Source organism: Zeus faber, assembly GCF_960531495.2.
Source record: "Zeus faber genome assembly, chromosome: 2".
In the NCBI taxonomy this organism is placed as follows: Eukaryota; Metazoa; Chordata; class Actinopteri; order Zeiformes; family Zeidae; genus Zeus; species Zeus faber.
Genome location: NC_137189.1, coordinates 41,676,063 through 41,694,554, shown reverse-complemented (window position 1 = coordinate 41,694,554; position 18,492 = coordinate 41,676,063). Strand labels below are relative to the sequence as shown.

Below are 18,492 nucleotides of genomic sequence, written 5' to 3'. Positions count from 1 at the left end.
CTTGTCAGCCTGCAATGCAACTCCTTATTCATTCTTTAATCATCAACCGCTGCGATAACTCTGTCCTGTGGACGACCTGCGCGGTGACAGCACAGCTTATTTTTGTTATACAAGACCGGCACCAATCCCCCTCTTTCCCCTCGTCCATAAACAATTTATCAACATTACTGCTCCGAGAGAGGGAGCATCACCACGGCGGAGACAAATAAACACAGACGCAAAAAACAACCTGGGAAAAAAACATCAACATAGAAACCTCAGACCGCGACGATACACATTCTTTATATCACAGGAATAATCGAGTAACAATATTTTTGCGCTCGTCGTCTTTTTTTTTTTTTTTCTCCAAAACCTGCCGAAGAACCGCCGGCTTTTGCTAGGATTAACTCTATAAAATACATTCTCAATGCATCATACAGTAAAAAAGTAAATAAAGTCAGCGCTGCGTGACCGCGCGGTAGCTCAGTCCTCTCTCGGAAGGGGGCGTCGAGGCCGACGCGCTCCGTTGATTTCTCCATTTAATGTTGCAGCCGTTCCGCCAAAAATGGCTCCTGCGGTGGTGTGTGTGTGTGTGTGTGTGTGGCGCGCGCGTGGAGTCTTCTCGATAAGCGCGTCGTCTTCTCCGTTCGTCTTTTTGTGTGCCTCGTCTTGTGTTCTCGCGCCGTGTTCGCCGCGCTGCAATGTGCCCTGCTCGCGACGCGACGCGCTCTGACGGATCCCTCTCGCGTCCCGTCCCTTCTCTCTTCCCGTCCAGCCACGTCCAACCCCTTCTCCCAGAAGCCCCAGCTCTTCAGCACGCTGCTCTACTCGCTGGTGCCCATCATGGGCCTGACCGCCGTCGTGCTCTTCTGCTTCTGGATGTGGCGGCAACACAAGTTGGCGTACCCCGCCGCCCTCGTCCCCACCCACGTAAGTCCTGCCGGGGGGGGAGGGTTGGGTTGACCGTCGTTTTAAGGAATTAGGAAGAGAGGATCCACTTGAAAGGGTTTCTCTCCAAAAGGAGGTTAAAAATAAAAAAATTAAAAAAACAGTTTCCACTCACGGGTGGCGTTGGGGTTTTTTTTTTTTTTTTTACGGCACCAGTACTAATGAATCTGTTGCATTCAACTACAAATTACCATAGCTATAGTTATCTTATGGGTCACGAAGCCAAGAATAACATGTTTGGAGAGTATGATTCATCTCAACACTAACACGTTTTTCTGGCCCCTCTGGACACACATTCCGTTTGTTCCGTTTCCCTTTTTTCAAAGGGTGCAAAGAGTTTTGAAACCGTTGCAAGCGCTTTATTTCTATCGGTAGAAAACCAACAAAAGGGCTGGATCAAGAGGGCTCTGAGTCAGACACCTCTGCATTATTAATGAGCTTTTGTATAGGAAAACAGTAATAAACACAGGGAGGGAGGGAGGGAGGGAGAGAGTCTTGTTTTTGCATATTCACGCTTGTGGCGCAGGAGGTAGAGCGGGTCAGTAAGCAAAGGGTTCCTGGTTCGATCCCCCGTTTCCTCCTGCCCTCGATGAGCTGTTGTGCACCTTGCACGGTTGTCGCTGCCATCGGTGTATGAATGTGTGTGTGTGTGACTGGGTGAATGTGAGGCGTATATTGTAAAGTGCTTTGAGTGGTCGCAAGACTGGAAAAGCGCTGTATAAAGTGCAGTCCATTGAGCATTTGTTGATTCCACTTCATAATTGTAGGCAGGTTTCTCACCGTGTATGATGAGTCAACCAAAAAATGCGAGCTATCATCAGGAAAACCATTTCAAGGCTAATGTTAAAACGTGTGTGCTGACCAGTACTAGTAACTAAAGGGCTGTTTTACCGACACAGATGAGGCCTGATCTGTGGACTTCATGTTTAAAAACATCTGATTACAAAACTAGTAACGAGTAGCTCAAACAAAATTTGACGACAGTCAAATAGTAATGTAGATGAAAAGCAAAAGTAATGATCCACTGACTGATTTCAGGTGCAAAAGTCTAATCTCCAAAGCCAATATGACGTCTTCAAGGGTGTTCAAGCACCTCCGCCCCGGCAACCCGTTTCAGGCGCCGGATCCAAGGGTGTCAAGACCCCTCGGAGGATGACTGCTTCTATAATGTGTCGAATAAAGTTTCTCCCCCAGCCGTTTTAATTTGTCATTTTTAATACGCCGAAATGCCGCTCACGACGGAGCCTTTTCGACGCGCCGCCCCAAGACGTCCGCCGCCTCCACCCGGCACCTCCACCCGACACCTCCACCCGACGGCCGTATCAAAGAAAATGTTCGTCGGACGCCATGCGCGACAGAGGAAGCGACGAAACCTATTCATGAAGGGGTGGGGATCGCCGGGGTTCTCGCAACACCACGCTCTTGTGATACTTGGGATCCCACGCGATGACATCGCCGTTCTCTACGTTTGCGGTAAAAAGTTTAAAAACACGCGCTTTTTTACACCCAAAAATTTATAACTCCGTTATCCCCCTTTTTTCAACCATTTCCACCAACCGTGTTGCGATTAACGAAATAAAACCCAACTTTTTTTTTTCTATGGTAGAACATGTGCATTGATACGTCAACAAACAAACAGTGGGTAGCTGGTAATGAACATGATACTTGCTACGAGCTATAACGGCTGCTTGCGTACATAACTGAACATAGCAGCGGTAAAATGATCAGAGAAACTCAAACAAATCCAAGTCCTCCGTCGGGAAAGAGGGCGTAGTTCAGAGCGTGGGGCCTTGTACATTTCGGGGGTCGTCACATCGCGTTGTTTTTCTTCGGCACTCCCTGGTGCTGGTTGCCGATTCCCCACCCCTACTATTCACACCCTCGCCGGAGAAGCAGAACATCCCAGCAGTGTTTTTAACGGCGTCCCTGACCCGTCCAAACTCCACCCGCCCCAGCTCGCCACGCTGGAGGGAAAACGCAGAGAATATTATGCTGTAGCTTTTATTGGAGGCCAGACGCACGTCTCCGCCCCTTTCTAATCAAATTGAACACGCTGTTCAGAGAGAGAGAGAGTGTGTGTTTAGGAGGTGGTGGGTGGGTGTTGTCTGTGTTGTTTGCGCGCGCACACGTAGGCGGCCAACCAACAAAAACACTCGTTCTCAAGGTCACAAGAGTCCGACACCATCTTCAGACGGAACGTCAACATTCCAGGGGTTTGAAAGTACGGGGTTCAGAAGGTTAAATTCCACTCCGGGATTTTGCGTCAACCATGTGGATTCTGTTCATGGGGCGCGACCAATATGAAGCTGGTTGGCTCAAAGTCCCGGAGTGGAGTCTCACTTTCTGACTCCGGGTTTTTCCACCTCCACAATATTCCCATTTTTATTGATTGATTTAACGATCCATCTATATATATATTGCCGCGCATAGAGCAGGGTACAATTCGGAAATGTTTTTTCACGCCGGCTCGTAAGTAAAAATGTCTCCACCTGACTTAAAAAAAAAAACGGCCGTTCTAGTGGACCGACATTCAGACGACGCATTTACCCTTCCAGTCCATAGCTTTACTCGTATTCCCGCCTCACTGATGTTAACCGCTTGTGTTTTGGAAACGTGGTTTCTAATGCCACGGGACGGTATTGGTGCAGTTCGGTCAATAACATTCAAGTATTGAATTTCAATACCCGGACTCCAGCATACAGGGATTTTTAAAGGGGCAAGAGACGACTCTTCTGCATTTACTTATCGCCGTGAAGTTAACGTTGATTGCACAGTGTGACGGACGTAGAATGACGACACCATCGGCGTCGACGTTGCTTCCCTCCATATCACTGTGTATACGGACTGCCGCGAGACCCCGGGAAAGCGACGGATTTACGGCGCCGCCTCACAGGAAGCGCGTCAGCCAATGCACGGCCTCCAATATGGCGGCGACGTGTTGAAGCGGTCAGAGCGGCGTCTCTGTATACAGTACATGTCTGTGATTGCACAACCAAAATGGATCAAGTTAAAGTAATAAAAAATGAAATTAATAAAATCGTACCCCCTCGGTGAACACCTTCTTCACTTTTCCCTCTCTCTTCTCATTTCCAAAGTGGTGTCGATCATTTCCAGCGAGCGCTCCGAGGGGAAACGTAAGACCATCCGGGTTGTCTTGGCGACGGCGGCGCAAACCGGGGGGTTGGTAAAGTTGAAAAGTTGTTGTCGCCCCTTCATGGAACTGGCCCGTGTTCCAAGTGAAGCCATCAGGTGCCGAACACCTTGAACGGCAAAGTTTTTTTGTGTCACACGGGTAATTATATTGTACAGTGCAATGTGCAGTGAAGTGCTCATTAGTCAGCTGATGGGGAATAATGATAGGGTATTTAGTCTGATAAGAAAATAATCTATATACAAAGCATATAAATAATGATAATAGAAATTCCACATCCTGGATGGATTTCTTATGATACAACTTCTTATTGAGGGGGTACAGCAACTAACAATCGTGGCTGCTGATTGTTCTCATTCAAGCTGTATTTCTGTACGAACTGAACTCTAGTTTCACATCTATTAATTACCCGCCCTCTAAAGGCCAGGCGGGGAAACACGCCGCTAGCTTCAGCCGACTTACTTCTTCCATCGTATATTTAATCACCTTACCACTTACAAATTGGAGGTGGATTGAATCCAGTGTCCTTTCTCCTCTCGGGCTCTTAATCAACCGGCCGTTCACCCCGAAGATCTGATTCCTCGCAGGAAATGTGCTTTCACAGCGCCGGGGGCCTCCTTTCGGCCCAATCGCTCTCGTCGGCGAGCGATTCAGGGTTTGAGAAACACCGCCCCCGAAATGAGAAATCCGGGAAAGTGTGAATGTGTTTAACGACATGAGAAGGTGTGGAGTTTATTGTGCGCATGAACAGACTTTTATGAGTCACTGATGTAAAGCGATATTTAAAAACTGAAAAGGGGGATATTTGCGCTCGCGTTTTATTTGACGGTGTGCTCTCTTGATGCACCGTTTGGGGATTATTGTCAAGGTTCATGGCAGTGCTTATACAGTGGTGGCGGAGGTGTTTAACATCCTCGGCACGAGCCCGCGTTTTATTATATCGCGAACGCATCCGCCACCGAAACATTGTCAGAAGACGCTTTGCGGGGCGAATAAAAATATGCAAAGGTGTCTAATCCTTTTGAAGAAGTTGATTTTTGGGAGCGATACCAGCGCGGATGTCGGCAGACACGACACTTTGTCATCTTTGATTCTTTTCCCTTTTTTTGTTTGCTATCTGTTCAAGAACCGCTGCGGATGAACAGCTTGATCCCTTTAACATGCAAAGCAGGGATATTTGTGGTGTTTACACATCCTATTAGTAATTCCCCGTGTGGGAATCCTTATTTATTTTTATATATTTTTTTTTAATTGCAAAGAAAACTCGAAGAAGAAAACAAACTCGGGAAAAGTTTCTTTTAGTTTTTTGTTTTTTTTCCCTCCTTGACCCGAAAGGCCGCTCATTAACATTCCCGGTTCCGTGCAGAATTGTAAAGTATTTCTTAATCTACATGGAGCTCCATCCACCCCGAAAGAGCGACGGAGACGAAGCGATCCCGCAATCTGTGGCGGGCAAACTGTCGCTTCCCCGCCGTTTCCCCGGAGGCCAAGCCGAGAAGAACAGCGTTGAGACGAATCACGGCGCTCGGAAACTGCCTGGAACACGCGCCGTCCCCGAAACGTCTGGGAGGCCATGTCGTTTGGTGGGATTCCGCGGTGATTAGGAGAGGCTCCGGAGCGGTCGATTGGATGCGGCCGTTGACGTCTCCTGCCCGGTGGGATTTATTTCGAGGCCGTTTTTTTAACCTCGCTCTGGATTCTGGCGTCGGCTAAATGCCGAACGGGGCGACGTTGATATGCGTCTTCTAATCTTGGGACCCAGGTCTATAAAAACAGGAGTTCCTCTCACGTGGTGACCTCAAACAGGGGTTCCCAAACGGGGGTATGCTGTCCTCTAGGGGTCATCAAAGGAATTGCAGGGGGGTCCTCAGCGAAATTATTATTTGTTATAAATATATTTTGTTATTGTTTTTGTTTAGTTTTTGTGGGGGGGCGGGAAGATATGTACTGAGATTTCATTCAAAAGTGTGTGTGTGTGTGTGTATATATTGTGTGTGTGTGTGCGTGTGTGTGTGTGCGTGTGTGTGTATACAGTATATTATGTCTATGTATGTATATATACGATGTGTGTGTGTGTGTGTATATACAGTGTGTGTGTGTTCAGAATCTGAACGCGCCAGAGCTTTGCCTTCCAAGGGGGGGGGGAGGCCTTGCCATGAGGGTTTTGGGAACCCCCGACCCAAAATAAAGAGTCATGTGGCCCCTTTTGAGTCCCCAGCCATATGTTTGCAGAGAGAGAGAGCCCTGCAGTCACCCCGCGTCACCTTGGAAACCTGGAAACTTCATCTGATTCTTTGTTGATTTTTTTTTTTCCTCACTCAAAACCGAGTGGGGGAAAAATGCAATAATTCCTCTGTTTACCTCTTATGTCCCTCTCCGAATAGCACGCCTTTCACATAATGGTGGAGGTAAGCACAGTTTGAATGTAGTTTCAGCACTCCCTCCTATTTGAGTTCACCCTCCCCCCGGCTGTGAAGCCCGATCCGAGCTCCTCAGATCCCGCCTTGTCCTCCCTCCTTTTCACTCTCAGCGGCCACCTCCGAAAGCATCACTTTCGTGAGTTTTCCACTGTGTGTGTGTGTGTGTGTGTGCGTGTGCGTGCGCGCGTGCGTCCCGCTGTGAACGTACCGTGCATGACAGAAATAGGCCGACCCCTTGCCCCCTCCCCCCCCCCTGCCCAACCCGCCCCAGCCCACCCCCCTGTTCCCCAACCCTCTTCACACCCCTTTTTTTGGTACACCTGTCCAGGTCTATGATTAGTACCGTGTCTGGTGTGACCTAGTTGGGGACAAAAGATTCCTTCCTCACCCCCCCGGTGTCGAAATGAAATGGGGCTGAAATGACTGATTCGTTTCGAATGAAAGGTTCTGGCCGCGGCCGGATCCCAGGGAAACACAACGTCAAGCACTGAATACTGAGCACTAACGCCTTATTGTACTGTTTAGTTTGCAATTTTTTTATGCTTTTCAACTCAATTCCTGGGGGGGTAATACAGTAATACCGAGCAGTCAATATTTCATTGTCCGAGGAAGATCTGCCAGTGTTCTCTTTAAAGCACAAGACGTATGAGGTTCCGCTTAGCGATAACGCCTTCGCCGCGCACCGCGCTCCATAAAATAAACCGCTGTTATTAGTGCGGTTATTACGCATGAATCTCCCTCCGGGGAGTTATAAAGTTATATCTTATCTCATTTGGCGGGAAGCAGCCCCCCCCCCCCCCCCCCAAAAAAAGATGGCCGCGGTGCTCGTACTGGAAGCGGATGTTATGATCGGTGCAAGATGAGAAACGCTGTTTGAATGCGTGTGTTTTTCAGTTTTGTATTTCTCCAGACAGCCCTACTGCGCTGTACTGTAATAACTCCTAGTAATATGAATTAAACGGATATGGCGTGTATAGTTTGCAGCTTTACTCTTACAATATGCAAACCATTTCTTGTGAAATAGTTCCGTACGCTACATAAAGCTGATTGAAATGCATTTGAACCCAAGCAGACATCTTGGAATTGCTTACTACACGTATGTTAACCCGTAGGTCAAAAAACATAATTTTTATAACATGGAACAAGGACAATTATCCACACTTTGGTGAAGCGGTTAATTGTGCAAATGATCATTATTATTCGTACATAATTCAATACCTTTTCTAACGATTACCCCGTGACCGCTAAAGAAAGTATGAATGTATGCACATTGACAAGCATATTACCACATATCATATCAACGCTGAAGTAACTGAATAAGAAAGTAGGTTGAGTCATAATAATAATAATAATAATAATAATAATAATGTACTTGTTTGAAATTGAGTACGGGCAAAACCTCAAAATAGCAGTTTTCATGTTGTCACCTCGGGTCGCGCTATGACCATAGCGGTTCAGGCAGCAGCTGATCGGTGGGATTCTGAACCTGGTTTAGGTGAAGCGACGGGGTGAGGAGGAGGTGTTGGAATGACGAACGTGACGGCACGCGGGTGCATGTTTTCGCCGTAAAGCACCGTCTGCGCAGCGGGGTCTGAGCCAGTGGTGCTGATGAAACGGATGCGGACGTAACCCGATGAGGCGGCCGGTGTGGGTTAAGGCGAGCGCGGGGGGGGTGAAGACGGGGAGAGTGGGTGTAGTTTTTCAGTTTCCTGCGGTCTGCTGACTCGGTGAAACCCACTCCCCTTGAGCCCCGACGCGCCGGTGATCGGAGCCCGGCTCTGGTGGCGGCCGAGGGAAGTGCGGGGCGGCTCGTGTGCAGCGTTTTTGCCCGTTACACGGCCGTGGGTTTTCCTGCCTCGGTTTGGACGACCCGTGCAGAGCCGGAGTATCCGTCATCATCTTTTGCTCTGTCGTGCAGGTGTTTCTTCGTTTTTTTTGTTTGTTGTTTGTTTGTTTGTTTGTTTTCTCACCGCGGCACGCTGCGGAAAGACTAAAGATACGTTAGACCTGCGCAGAGAAGATCGTGCACTTCCGGGAATATCAAAAAACGCCTGCCCCAGGCCTCACCGGGGCCATATCCGTTCACATACATCTGCACCAATCAGGGGACTTCATAGCACCAATGCGAACAATTCCAAGAGAGACCATTTCTGAGAGCCACGTGGAAGAACCTGGGCTTTACTTAGTTCACTCTATACTTAAGTCTCCGTAAGATGACCAAAACTCGGCACGTTTAGGTTACCAGCCACACCAGCTTCAACTCTAGTAGCAGGTTTTCCACCTTGGGAAAGGAAAAAAATAAATAAAATGGAATAGAAATATTGCTTTTATCTTACTGACTGATTGCTTTTTCTTCTTTTCTTTCGGACATGTCTCCCTCCCGCCTCCAGGACCCCCTGCCCCCATCCCCCATCCTCGGGCAGAAACCGCTGCAGCTCATCGAGGTGAAGGCCAGGGGTCGTTTCGGCTGCGTGTGGAAGGCCCAGCTCCTCAGCGAATACGTGGCTGTCAAGATCTTCCCCATTCAGGTATCCAACTGGGCATTGAGTCCTCCTTACAGGAAATTCCTGATTTCCTCACTGATTTGTGTCTTAAAATAAAAAATAAAAAGACGCACTGTATTTGTGAAAACTCATAAGATATTGAAATGAAACAATATATTGAATTCTAAAGCCACCTGTTTACTCAATGCTTTACTCGTCTTCCACAATAATTCTTTGAATTGAATTATCTTCATTTGGGGGCTTTTTCCCAGCAAATATTGATATAGGAGTTTGTTTATGATTAATTTCATTAATTAGTTACAGATCATATTATTAATTTGATTAATTTTTTTAATTGATTGACAGCCCTAATAAAAACATAATGTTTTTATTTGCTTTGGTTAGAGGAATGGCTCCCTCTCCAATGTCTCCGTTGCGCACGGGGAGGGAGACGGAGGACACACGGGACCCAAAACCTACTGTTTTGGATCAACGATATCATATTATTTTCAAGCGCTCTAACGCACCATCTGAATGACAGATGAAGTAATCCGGCTCTGTTTTTATCATTCTTATTTTGTTTTTATTATTCTATATTTTTTATAAAAAAAATAAAATAATAATAATAATATTCGGGGCTATTTTAAATCCGGGGGATCTAAAATAATCATAAAACATCCCGCGCATTATCATGTTTTGATTCAATTAGAGAGAGAGAGAGACTTTTACTTTTAAGGTTCCTTTATTTTCAGTAAGTCATGTCACAGCAGCAGCAACATTATCACGAAGGAACCAAAAAGACGCCAAAAACCAGAGACAAATCAGTCAGCTGGTAAATAGTCAGCAAGAGTACAGACAATCCCTCCTCAGAGATAACTAGGTGCGCAGGGATCCGTTGAGTTCTTCACCAGGTTTGAGACAGCTGTTCACTATAAGGACGGCTTTCTTTGTAGCCCAGACATCCTCCTTTGTACAGTTTACCCCCTTGGAGAGAGAGAGAGGGAGTTTTAATAACTTTGTGTTAGGGTTATAGGGGGCGGGGGCGGGGGCTTTGTCAGCGGAGGGAGCTGAGACCGTCCAGGAGTGAAGCGATGGCCGAAACAAATGAAGCAGGCTGTGTTGCCTCACCTCGGGTGTTGTTAGGCACCTCTCGCGCGAGTGTGACGTAATGGATCCAGAACAGTCGTCTAATGTGGGAACAGGCTCCATACGGAACTTCTCCATAAAGGAGGCCATGTTAATTAAGCTAATGTATTTTTTATTTATTTTTTATTATTAATCATGACAAAATTGTGTATTGCAATTTTCAATGTTGTTTTACTGCGCTGGATATCACAACTAAAGTGCGGCGCTACCGCGGTGAATGATCGCGTTTCCCCGGTGCCGATGCCCAAAATTTCCCCTCTTCCTCAGGACAAGCTGTCCTGGCAGAACGAGTACGACATCTTCAACGTGAGCGGGATGAAGCACGAGAACATCCTGCACTTCATCGGCGCGGAGAAACGGCACAGCAACCTGGACATCGAGCTCTGGCTCATCACCTCCTACCACGACAAGGTAACCGACACCCTGCGCTGCCGCCAGCCAATCGGCACGCTCCGCTCTTAAGACACCAGGAACCAGGAAGTGGTTTGGAACTCCCAGCTGCCAATCACCGAGGCTATTTCAGTTCCTCTTGTTCCAGTTTCCTTTCTATAGCGTAGACAGTTTAGTTGGATGAACTTTTGACCCCTTCTACTCAAGTGTTTATTTTTTTGATTATTTCTTTAACTGTAGAAACCTGTTCCTATTTAAAAGGAAAAAAGAATAGATAACATCCTGAAATCAAGGCCAAATAACCAGGGAAATACATATGAGACAAATACGTATGAGACAAATACTTTAAGGGTACAGAAAATGTTAATTTAGTTGAAGGTTGCAGTATTGCATAAAGACGTAAACGTTGCTCAAATCCGCCTTGATGTCGCATTTCGTCGATTGGTTGGTTCGGTAGCGAATGGAGGCGGAGCTAAAAGAGCTCAATTCGAGTTGGGGGGGGGAAAATGAATGTGTGCAAAAAGAAAAAAAAGACCAGATTCACGCATGGTCGGCGCGGGAAGTTGGGAGGCTACCGTACAAGCACCTTTTTCCCGACTCGGCTGGCGCCGATCGCGAAGACAGACGGGTGCCGCTCCGAAAAAGATCAGGGACAAATTTGTGCCACTGCAACGAGCCGCGGCCCCCGAGCTGCAAAAAACGTGATAACACACCGAGTACCTATGAAAAGGAACCCTCACCACTTCATGCCTGTGCTGTGGAGAACACAGTGGATCTACAGTATGTTTATGCCCCAAATACCCCTGGTGCTCTTTCTTCCTGTTGTAGTGATGACTACGTCTTGTCCTGGCGTCATAAGAGGACCGTTTCAGGGGGTTCGTCCACAGCTTCCTACAGATGTCCCGACGGACCCGTCCTTGCCGCCTGGGCGACACAGTGTTGTGGCATAGCTAACGCGGCAGCCGCCCGTGCCAGAGGGCTGCGCGGCCTTCCGAGCGTTTTGGGCAGGCGGATTAGCAGGCCGCCAACACCGACGACACCGGGGGTTTCGGCCGATATTGCCGTTTTATTGGATGTGGGATATCGACGGGTCGATGTCATAAACCTCGAATATGAAAAGAGTCCCTCGGTCGGGCTGGGTTGTCTGCTGACTTTTTACGGTACACCCATATATTTTAAAACGAGATATAGGACGAGACAATACCGTTTCTATCGATATAGTTTGATGTCGCATTAAAATTAGGGTCAAAGTTATTGGCATAATGACGCGTTGACGCAAATTCGTTTTAACGGCACAAATTGTTGACGCAGTGGGTGGGGCGGACCCTCCGCTCCCCGTCTCTCTGATCGCGCAGCCTTTTTTTTTTTATTTAACTTTTACGTTTAACGTTTTTATTTTGGACAATATTTGTCGTTGTTTTGGGTTGTTTAATGATTCTCAATTAACATGCGTATTTGCATATTTGTCCACTCCCATGTTGATAAGAGTATTCAGCGCTTGAAAAATATCCCTTTGAGGTATTTTGAACAGATTAATACATAATACATAATCTGCTTCTTCCGTAAAGCCGCGCCAGCGTCCCTCCTCTCGTTCCCTCTCCATGCAGCCCCGCCTGCGGGCAGAGGGAGAATTCCACTTTGGTCTTCTTTTTTTGTGAAGTCGATTGGAAATAGTCGCGGGTTTCAGTTTTTGGTCCCGATTTAAATAAAATATGGTCGCTTGTCACGAAAATCTGACAAGCGACTTTTTGTTTTTGTTTTACATTTATGGCCTCCGTTTTCACCCACGCAGAGGTTCCCAAACACACCGGGGCCGTGAGAAGGCAGGCGGGGATTATTTCAGAAACCATCTCTGCTCCATGGTCTTTCTCAGGGAAGAAAAAATAAATGTGTGAAAGGGACGGTTGTCTATTCAGAGACTGATTGGTCTGATTACAGCTTTTCCTTGCACATTCTGTTTCATGATAATGGAAAAAAAGGGGGGGGGGATTCTTCATTTAAAGGCAGTCATGTATCCTGGAATGATTTTTACACCTTTTTTTTGGTGGGGGGGGGGGGGGTTTGGGGTGTGAAGAATTTTGGATTTAACGATATTAAATATCGGCACAAAAATTATTGGTAACCGCAGCCTCCGTCAAATCCGTTATCTGTATGGGCGCTTAAAAGCCCACGTGGGTCTAACCCCAGATAGACTAGACACTCAACTCCATTAAGAAAAAGACCCCTCAAGCTCCACGGCCGGGAAATGAAATCTTCAAGACGACCCCTTCACCCAGCGCCCGGCACGGCTGGCAGGGGCCCGGGAGCGGAGCTGACGTAGAGAACCAAACCAATTGAAACAAAACGGTCGGACAACTTCTGGCATCGATCGGTGGCTCGCTGCACTTACTGCCTGGGAAGGAGGCGACTACTCCTCCGGGCCAAGATGCACCCTGTGGTGGGCGTCGTGCCTCACACGGATCAGCGTTCCTCTCTTCTTGTGGCTTTTTCCATCGACTACGGTGGTTGCCTTGCGCAGATTTTTAGTTTGCAGCGTTGTTCATCGTTCGCGTTCGACTACCGCTTGGAAAAGACGATACGTGGCGACTGTAGTTTTGCTTTTGGACGTTCACTTTCACGTGTTCTTAACGTCTGAATCGCGGGTGGATTTTCATTGGCACTGCTGTTTGCCTTTTACTACCTCTTGAGTACATACAGTCGAAGAAAATAAAACAAAACTTTGCCTTATTCATCTCTAGATCATGTGTCATTTATAGTATAGTAATGTGCATAAAACACCGTGTGTGTGTGTGTGTGTGTGTGTGTGTGTGTGTGTGTGTGTGTGTGTGTGTGTGTGTGTGTGTGTGTGTGTGTGTGTGTGTGTGTGTGTGTGTGTGTATACTGTATGTATAAATAGGTGTGTGAGTGTGTGTGTGTATATAGGGCGAAAGGTGTGTATAGATAGGTGTGTGTGTGTTTTTTGGGGTGATCATTAGAATGTCAAGAACATGAAGATATTAGGTTATTGTGGAAAAACATGAATCACCTGTTTTGGGGTTGTATCGTATCAGTTTAAAAAAAAATGACACTGGAGCTGATCCTGGACTTTGTTCCTGGGCTTTGTGCAGTCCAGACACCTGCTTATGGCATCTGGCGAGGACAGGTGTAAGTGTTGGACTTTTTAGGAGGCGAGATGTTAAGTACTCTGTATTTTTATTTTGTCGATTTAAATTGGTTGATAGAATGATTCCCCCCCTCCATAACTTCAGTTACTCTTCTTTTTTTCTTTTATTTTATTACATGTCATCTCCCATCTATTTCCTGAAACGCGAGTATATTTTCTTTTATACGCGGTTTGTCAATTCTGTTATTGAATTAATTTTTTTTAGACGTCGCCATATTTGCAAAGAAGTTGATAAAGCGTCCGGTACAAGATGGCGCCCAGTAACTGAAGTGCACCAAATGAAAGTCGTTCTGTTATCATTTCTAATACTGTGCTCTTGTGCTTGTGAAAAAGTGCTCTTGTATCCAAACCCGATGGAGCATGAAGTAATTGCATGGGGGTTTTAATCTCATTTCAGTGGAACCCCCCCCCCCCGGCCATAATGAAGCGTTATCTTATCTCTTATCTTTATTTTTAGAATCCACAGTGGCAGTTTTGATTTAGTTTCAACAATGAATGAATACAGCAGTGAATACATGAATTAGAACAAAAAAAGAATGGTCTTCGTAATCAGAGGTCTGGGTGTTATTGTAATGGAAAACGTCAGTATTTGGTGTCAACAAATACCCGAGGCTGCATACTCTCAAGAAAAATAGTTGTTGCCGTACTGGGAAGTGATTTTTAAACAAAGTTCTTTATGCATTTTTTTCTATTTGCGCGTCCAAACGCACTCCGGCAAAGCTGAAAAATAGGATATTTATCTGGACTTATTGTGTGACACTCCTGTTTGCAGTACTGTACTGTGATCTCCACATCAAGCAAAGCAATTTTTTTTTAAACCCTTTTTATATATATATATATATATATCTCACACACACTGTTGTTTGTTTGTTTTTTTGTTGTTTTTTAAGCACAGCCCAACATCCCATTCACACCGACACGGGTGTGAGCCTGTGTCGGTGCCGTCAGGTAGAAAATAGCTTTATTTACACAGCCCTTAATCACAGGCACTATCCAGTAGGAGGTCTACGATGCAGAGCAACAACAGTAAAATATCACTTTAACTGTCATCTTTAAATGGGTCAAAGACTTAAGCCCATAATCTGCCAGTTTAAAAAAATAAAAAATAAAAATTATAAATAAATGAAAAAGGCAAAATTTTGCATCCCTCAAAAACTCCTTGCAAATACTCATTACTTATATATTAAGTATACTGAGATAAGATACTGTCCTGCTTTTAATTGAGTGATTATTTACTGAACATTATATACAGATTGTTGACTTACTGTAATTAATCAGCAAAACATTTTTCACACTTACCTCTTGAAGGGGACCTATTATGCCGAGGACACATTTGTTCAGAAACAGGTCTTAGTGTACCGATAAGGTGAATTCAGCGAAAGTTTACTTGCGTAATTAAAACCCGGAGAAAAGCTCAAACCCCAATGGCTCAGAACCAGGGGCTTGGCAGCTCATTCACAATTAAAGCTACACACGCTGAAACAGCCCGGTTTGGAACGGTCCGGCTTTAGAGCCATGTCACAATGGCTCAAATGCATAATCTGAGCGGTACCTTTCAGCAAAAAAAAAGCGTCAAAAAACATGTTAAGCGGACCTCAGAGACCTATACTGACGCGTGTAAAAAGGATCATAATTGGTCCACTTTAACAGGGAGTTGCCACAGCACAGTTGAGATTCTGGACTTGATGTAATTTAAGTAAATGTAAGGTGTGATTTTATTAAAAAAAAAAAAAAAAATACCTCTTTACAACGCTTTGTTCTTTCTTCTGTTCTTCCACAGAAAGTTGATGGGATAATTATTTGTGCTTATTACTAACCCAACGAGGCCTCGTATCTTATCTCATCCCAATAAGATCATCGGGCCTGCTGCTGGTTTGCAGGCGATGCCCTCGACTGGTCGTGTGCTGCAACTACAGCCTCCCCTGACTCAGTCACTTAGTCAGGGCCATAACTCCAGTACCTACTGTAAATAAATTCCTGTCTGTGAGTGTTATTCACCAAGCTTTTTTTCAGTTCCTTAATACAGTATGTGACCATGAGTCACTTTGACCGGCTTGGTAGATATATTTGCAAGCGCTTGCTCATACAGTCGACAACTGTAGCCGAGTGAAGTGTTTTGACCTCAGTATGAAGCTTGACACAACTGTTATTAATTTTTCACAAAGGACATAGAATTCTAAGTCTCGCTAAATTGAGCGCTACGCTTCTCCGATCAGAAGGGCATTTTTATAGGACCAAAAGATAACATTTAGAGAAGGGGGGGGGGGGGGGGGAGGAAAAAAAAAACGTGTCTGCCATGTGTGTGTGTGTGTGTGTGGAAAGGTTTGTTTGTATTATCATTCAAGTGTCATTTCATGGATGAGGCCGAGTCACTCAAGGTCTAATCCATCCAATACGTCGCTCATCCAAAGGCTTTGAAAACTCTAGAGAGTTTTATGTTCTTCATTTTGTTATGCGGTGACAGTGTCGCCCTGGGTGTTTGGTCGTTCGCCCACGGTCTTCCAAACTTAGCTCTATACTTGTAACTGGAAAAATCCAATGGGGCGTCCCGCGTCTCGCTCAAGGGGTGCGCCACCGATAGCGGCAGCCTTCCCGCCGCCTCCCGTTTCCTCTCGAGCGGTGTCCCTCTCAACCCAGCGCTAGGTGGACTCAATGTGCCCTCCCCCCGCTGCACCCAGGGCTCAATGACGGACTTCCTGAAGGCCAACGTGGTGTCGTGGAACGACCTGTGTCTCATCGGCCAGACAACGGCGCGGGGCCTGGCCTACCTGCACGAGGACGTCCCCGGACACAAGGACGGACACAAGCCCTCCATCGCCCACAGGTACGCACCCTGCGAGTGGGGGGGGGGGGGGGGGGGGGGCTTCCCTCGACGGTCTACCCTCGCCCGCCACCAAGAAGAGAGACCAATGTCAAGGTTTTATCTCCGCCGACGGGAAAGTACTTGCGTTCAGCTGAATTGATCAAAAAGTGCTGTGATGCCTGTAAAACCTGCCCCCTGTGTGAGGAAGTACTTTAAAGCCAGAAACAAGACGGTGTTATACAAGCTTTTCAATTATTTTCCATTTTTTCCCCCAAATTGCTTACGTTACGTGACTCAAGGCCTCGGCGCTTTAAAACGTGCTTAGAAATATTTCATTGTCCTGTTGTTCAGAGCTGATATCCTTGCTGCAGATCTGGCTGAATGTCGTGATTTGATATAATGAACCTTTTAAACTCAGACATCTCGCGTCTCGTACTCCTATGAAGCATTCCATAAAATATCGTATTCTTAAACGAGGAGGAAAATTATGAAATCTGTAATAATACTTTACCAGCGCGTTATTACTTTTTTCAAGTTTTTTGTTCTTCAAAAAAAATGTTTTAACAATGTTTCTTGCATTGCAGCTGTATCGTGTCAATTCGAGCGTAAATTGTTTACAACGGAGTGGAATATACGTGGAATTCAGCCTGATAATCTGCTTTCTACATTTTTCCACAATGTATTTTATAATATGAATTTGAAATGTATTATAGAATAGAATAATAAGTAAAAAATGCCCCAGGAAGAGAATTGACTGATTTGATTATTGGTTACAATACGTAAAAGCGTTATTGTACGGATTGTTATTTTTATTTTAATTTTTTGCTCAGAAAAAATAGAACCATGCTATCCCTGCTACACTAAGCATAAAAAAAATTGAGTTAAAATTCTGGCCATTGGTCCACTAGGGGGGGGTATTTTTTTATTTTTATAAATATATATATATATATATATATTTTTTTTAATTTTATTTCAATATTGTACATTTCAGGGACATGAAGAGTAAGAACGTGCTGCTGAAGAGCGACTTGACGGCCTGTATAGCCGACTTCGGCCTCGCGCTCAAGTTTGAGGCAGGGAAGTCGGCGGGGGACACGCACGGACAGGTAAACACACAAATTGGATCTAAAGTGATTTTAAGTCATTTAATGTGGCGCCGTGTTAGTGATAATAACTAACATACAGTATAGTGTTCATGCTGTAATGTGTTATGGTGTTAATGGGTCAGTGATCCAGCGCTCTTTTTTGGAGAAAATTGAGAATAAAATAATAATAGAAGAAAATAGAAGTTAAAATGTGAAGTTAAAAGTAAAAATTGCCAAATATATATAAATGGTTGAAAATGACCAACCTGAAATAGTAAGATATGGGTCAATGACGTTTCATCCTTAAAATAAACGAGATATGAAGACACGTGTAAAATAGAAACAAATCTGGCTCAATTTGAAACCCCTTTCTTTTTTTCATCTTCTTTTTTTTTTTTTTTTTAGTTCATTCCTTTTGGGAGTCAACCCGTGTTTAAGAGCTGAAAAAGATCTACGTGGTCTTATTTACGGTTGTACGGGCTGACGTTTTGGACAAATGGAACAAATGATGTCAAAAATCAAACAAACTAAGTCTTTCAACTTAATAGACAAACGTGAATAAACAAAATACATATTTTCAACAAAACAATCAACTGTGAACGCGTGTGTCTCAGTATTTGAGTTTTACTCACCTTTAAAAGGCTTATTTGTCATTTACCGTAATACAGTGTTTGTTGACGCTCATTCATTGACTCATGGTTGTGTTATTGTAAGTGTTTTTGGTCGTCTTACTCTCGGTGTTGACCCTTGACCTCTGGCCCCGCCCCCGTCGCTTCCCAGGTGGGCACGAGACGCTACATGGCCCCAGAGGTCCTGGAGGGGGCCATCAACTTCCAGCGGGACGCCTTCCTGCGTATCGACATGTACGCACTGGGACTCGTGCTCTGGGAGCTGGCCTCACGATGCACCGCCGCTGATGGTAGG

General features: G+C 45.5%; 1 protein-coding gene across 2 annotated transcripts in view; it reads left to right on the top strand.

The window, feature by feature from the left end:
* The window catches only part of acvr2ab (activin A receptor type 2Ab), a 55,114-nt gene that overhangs the window by 32,082 nt on the left and 4,540 nt on the right, over positions 1 to 18,492 (top strand). Inside the window, exons 4-10 of one of the 2 annotated variants that reach the window (XM_080024643.1) lie at positions 755 to 909; positions 6,463 to 6,486; positions 8,889 to 9,026; positions 10,395 to 10,538; positions 16,359 to 16,504; positions 17,475 to 17,589; positions 18,349 to 18,487. In XM_080024643.1, the coding sequence (XP_079880769.1) occupies positions 755 to 909; positions 6,463 to 6,486; positions 8,889 to 9,026; positions 10,395 to 10,538; positions 16,359 to 16,504; positions 17,475 to 17,589; positions 18,349 to 18,487 (861 nt within the window). The remainder of the gene's footprint in view (positions 1 to 754; positions 910 to 6,462; positions 6,487 to 8,888; positions 9,027 to 10,394; positions 10,539 to 16,358; positions 16,505 to 17,474; positions 17,590 to 18,348; positions 18,488 to 18,492) is intronic. The other variant, XM_080024642.1, reaches the window with a different exon arrangement.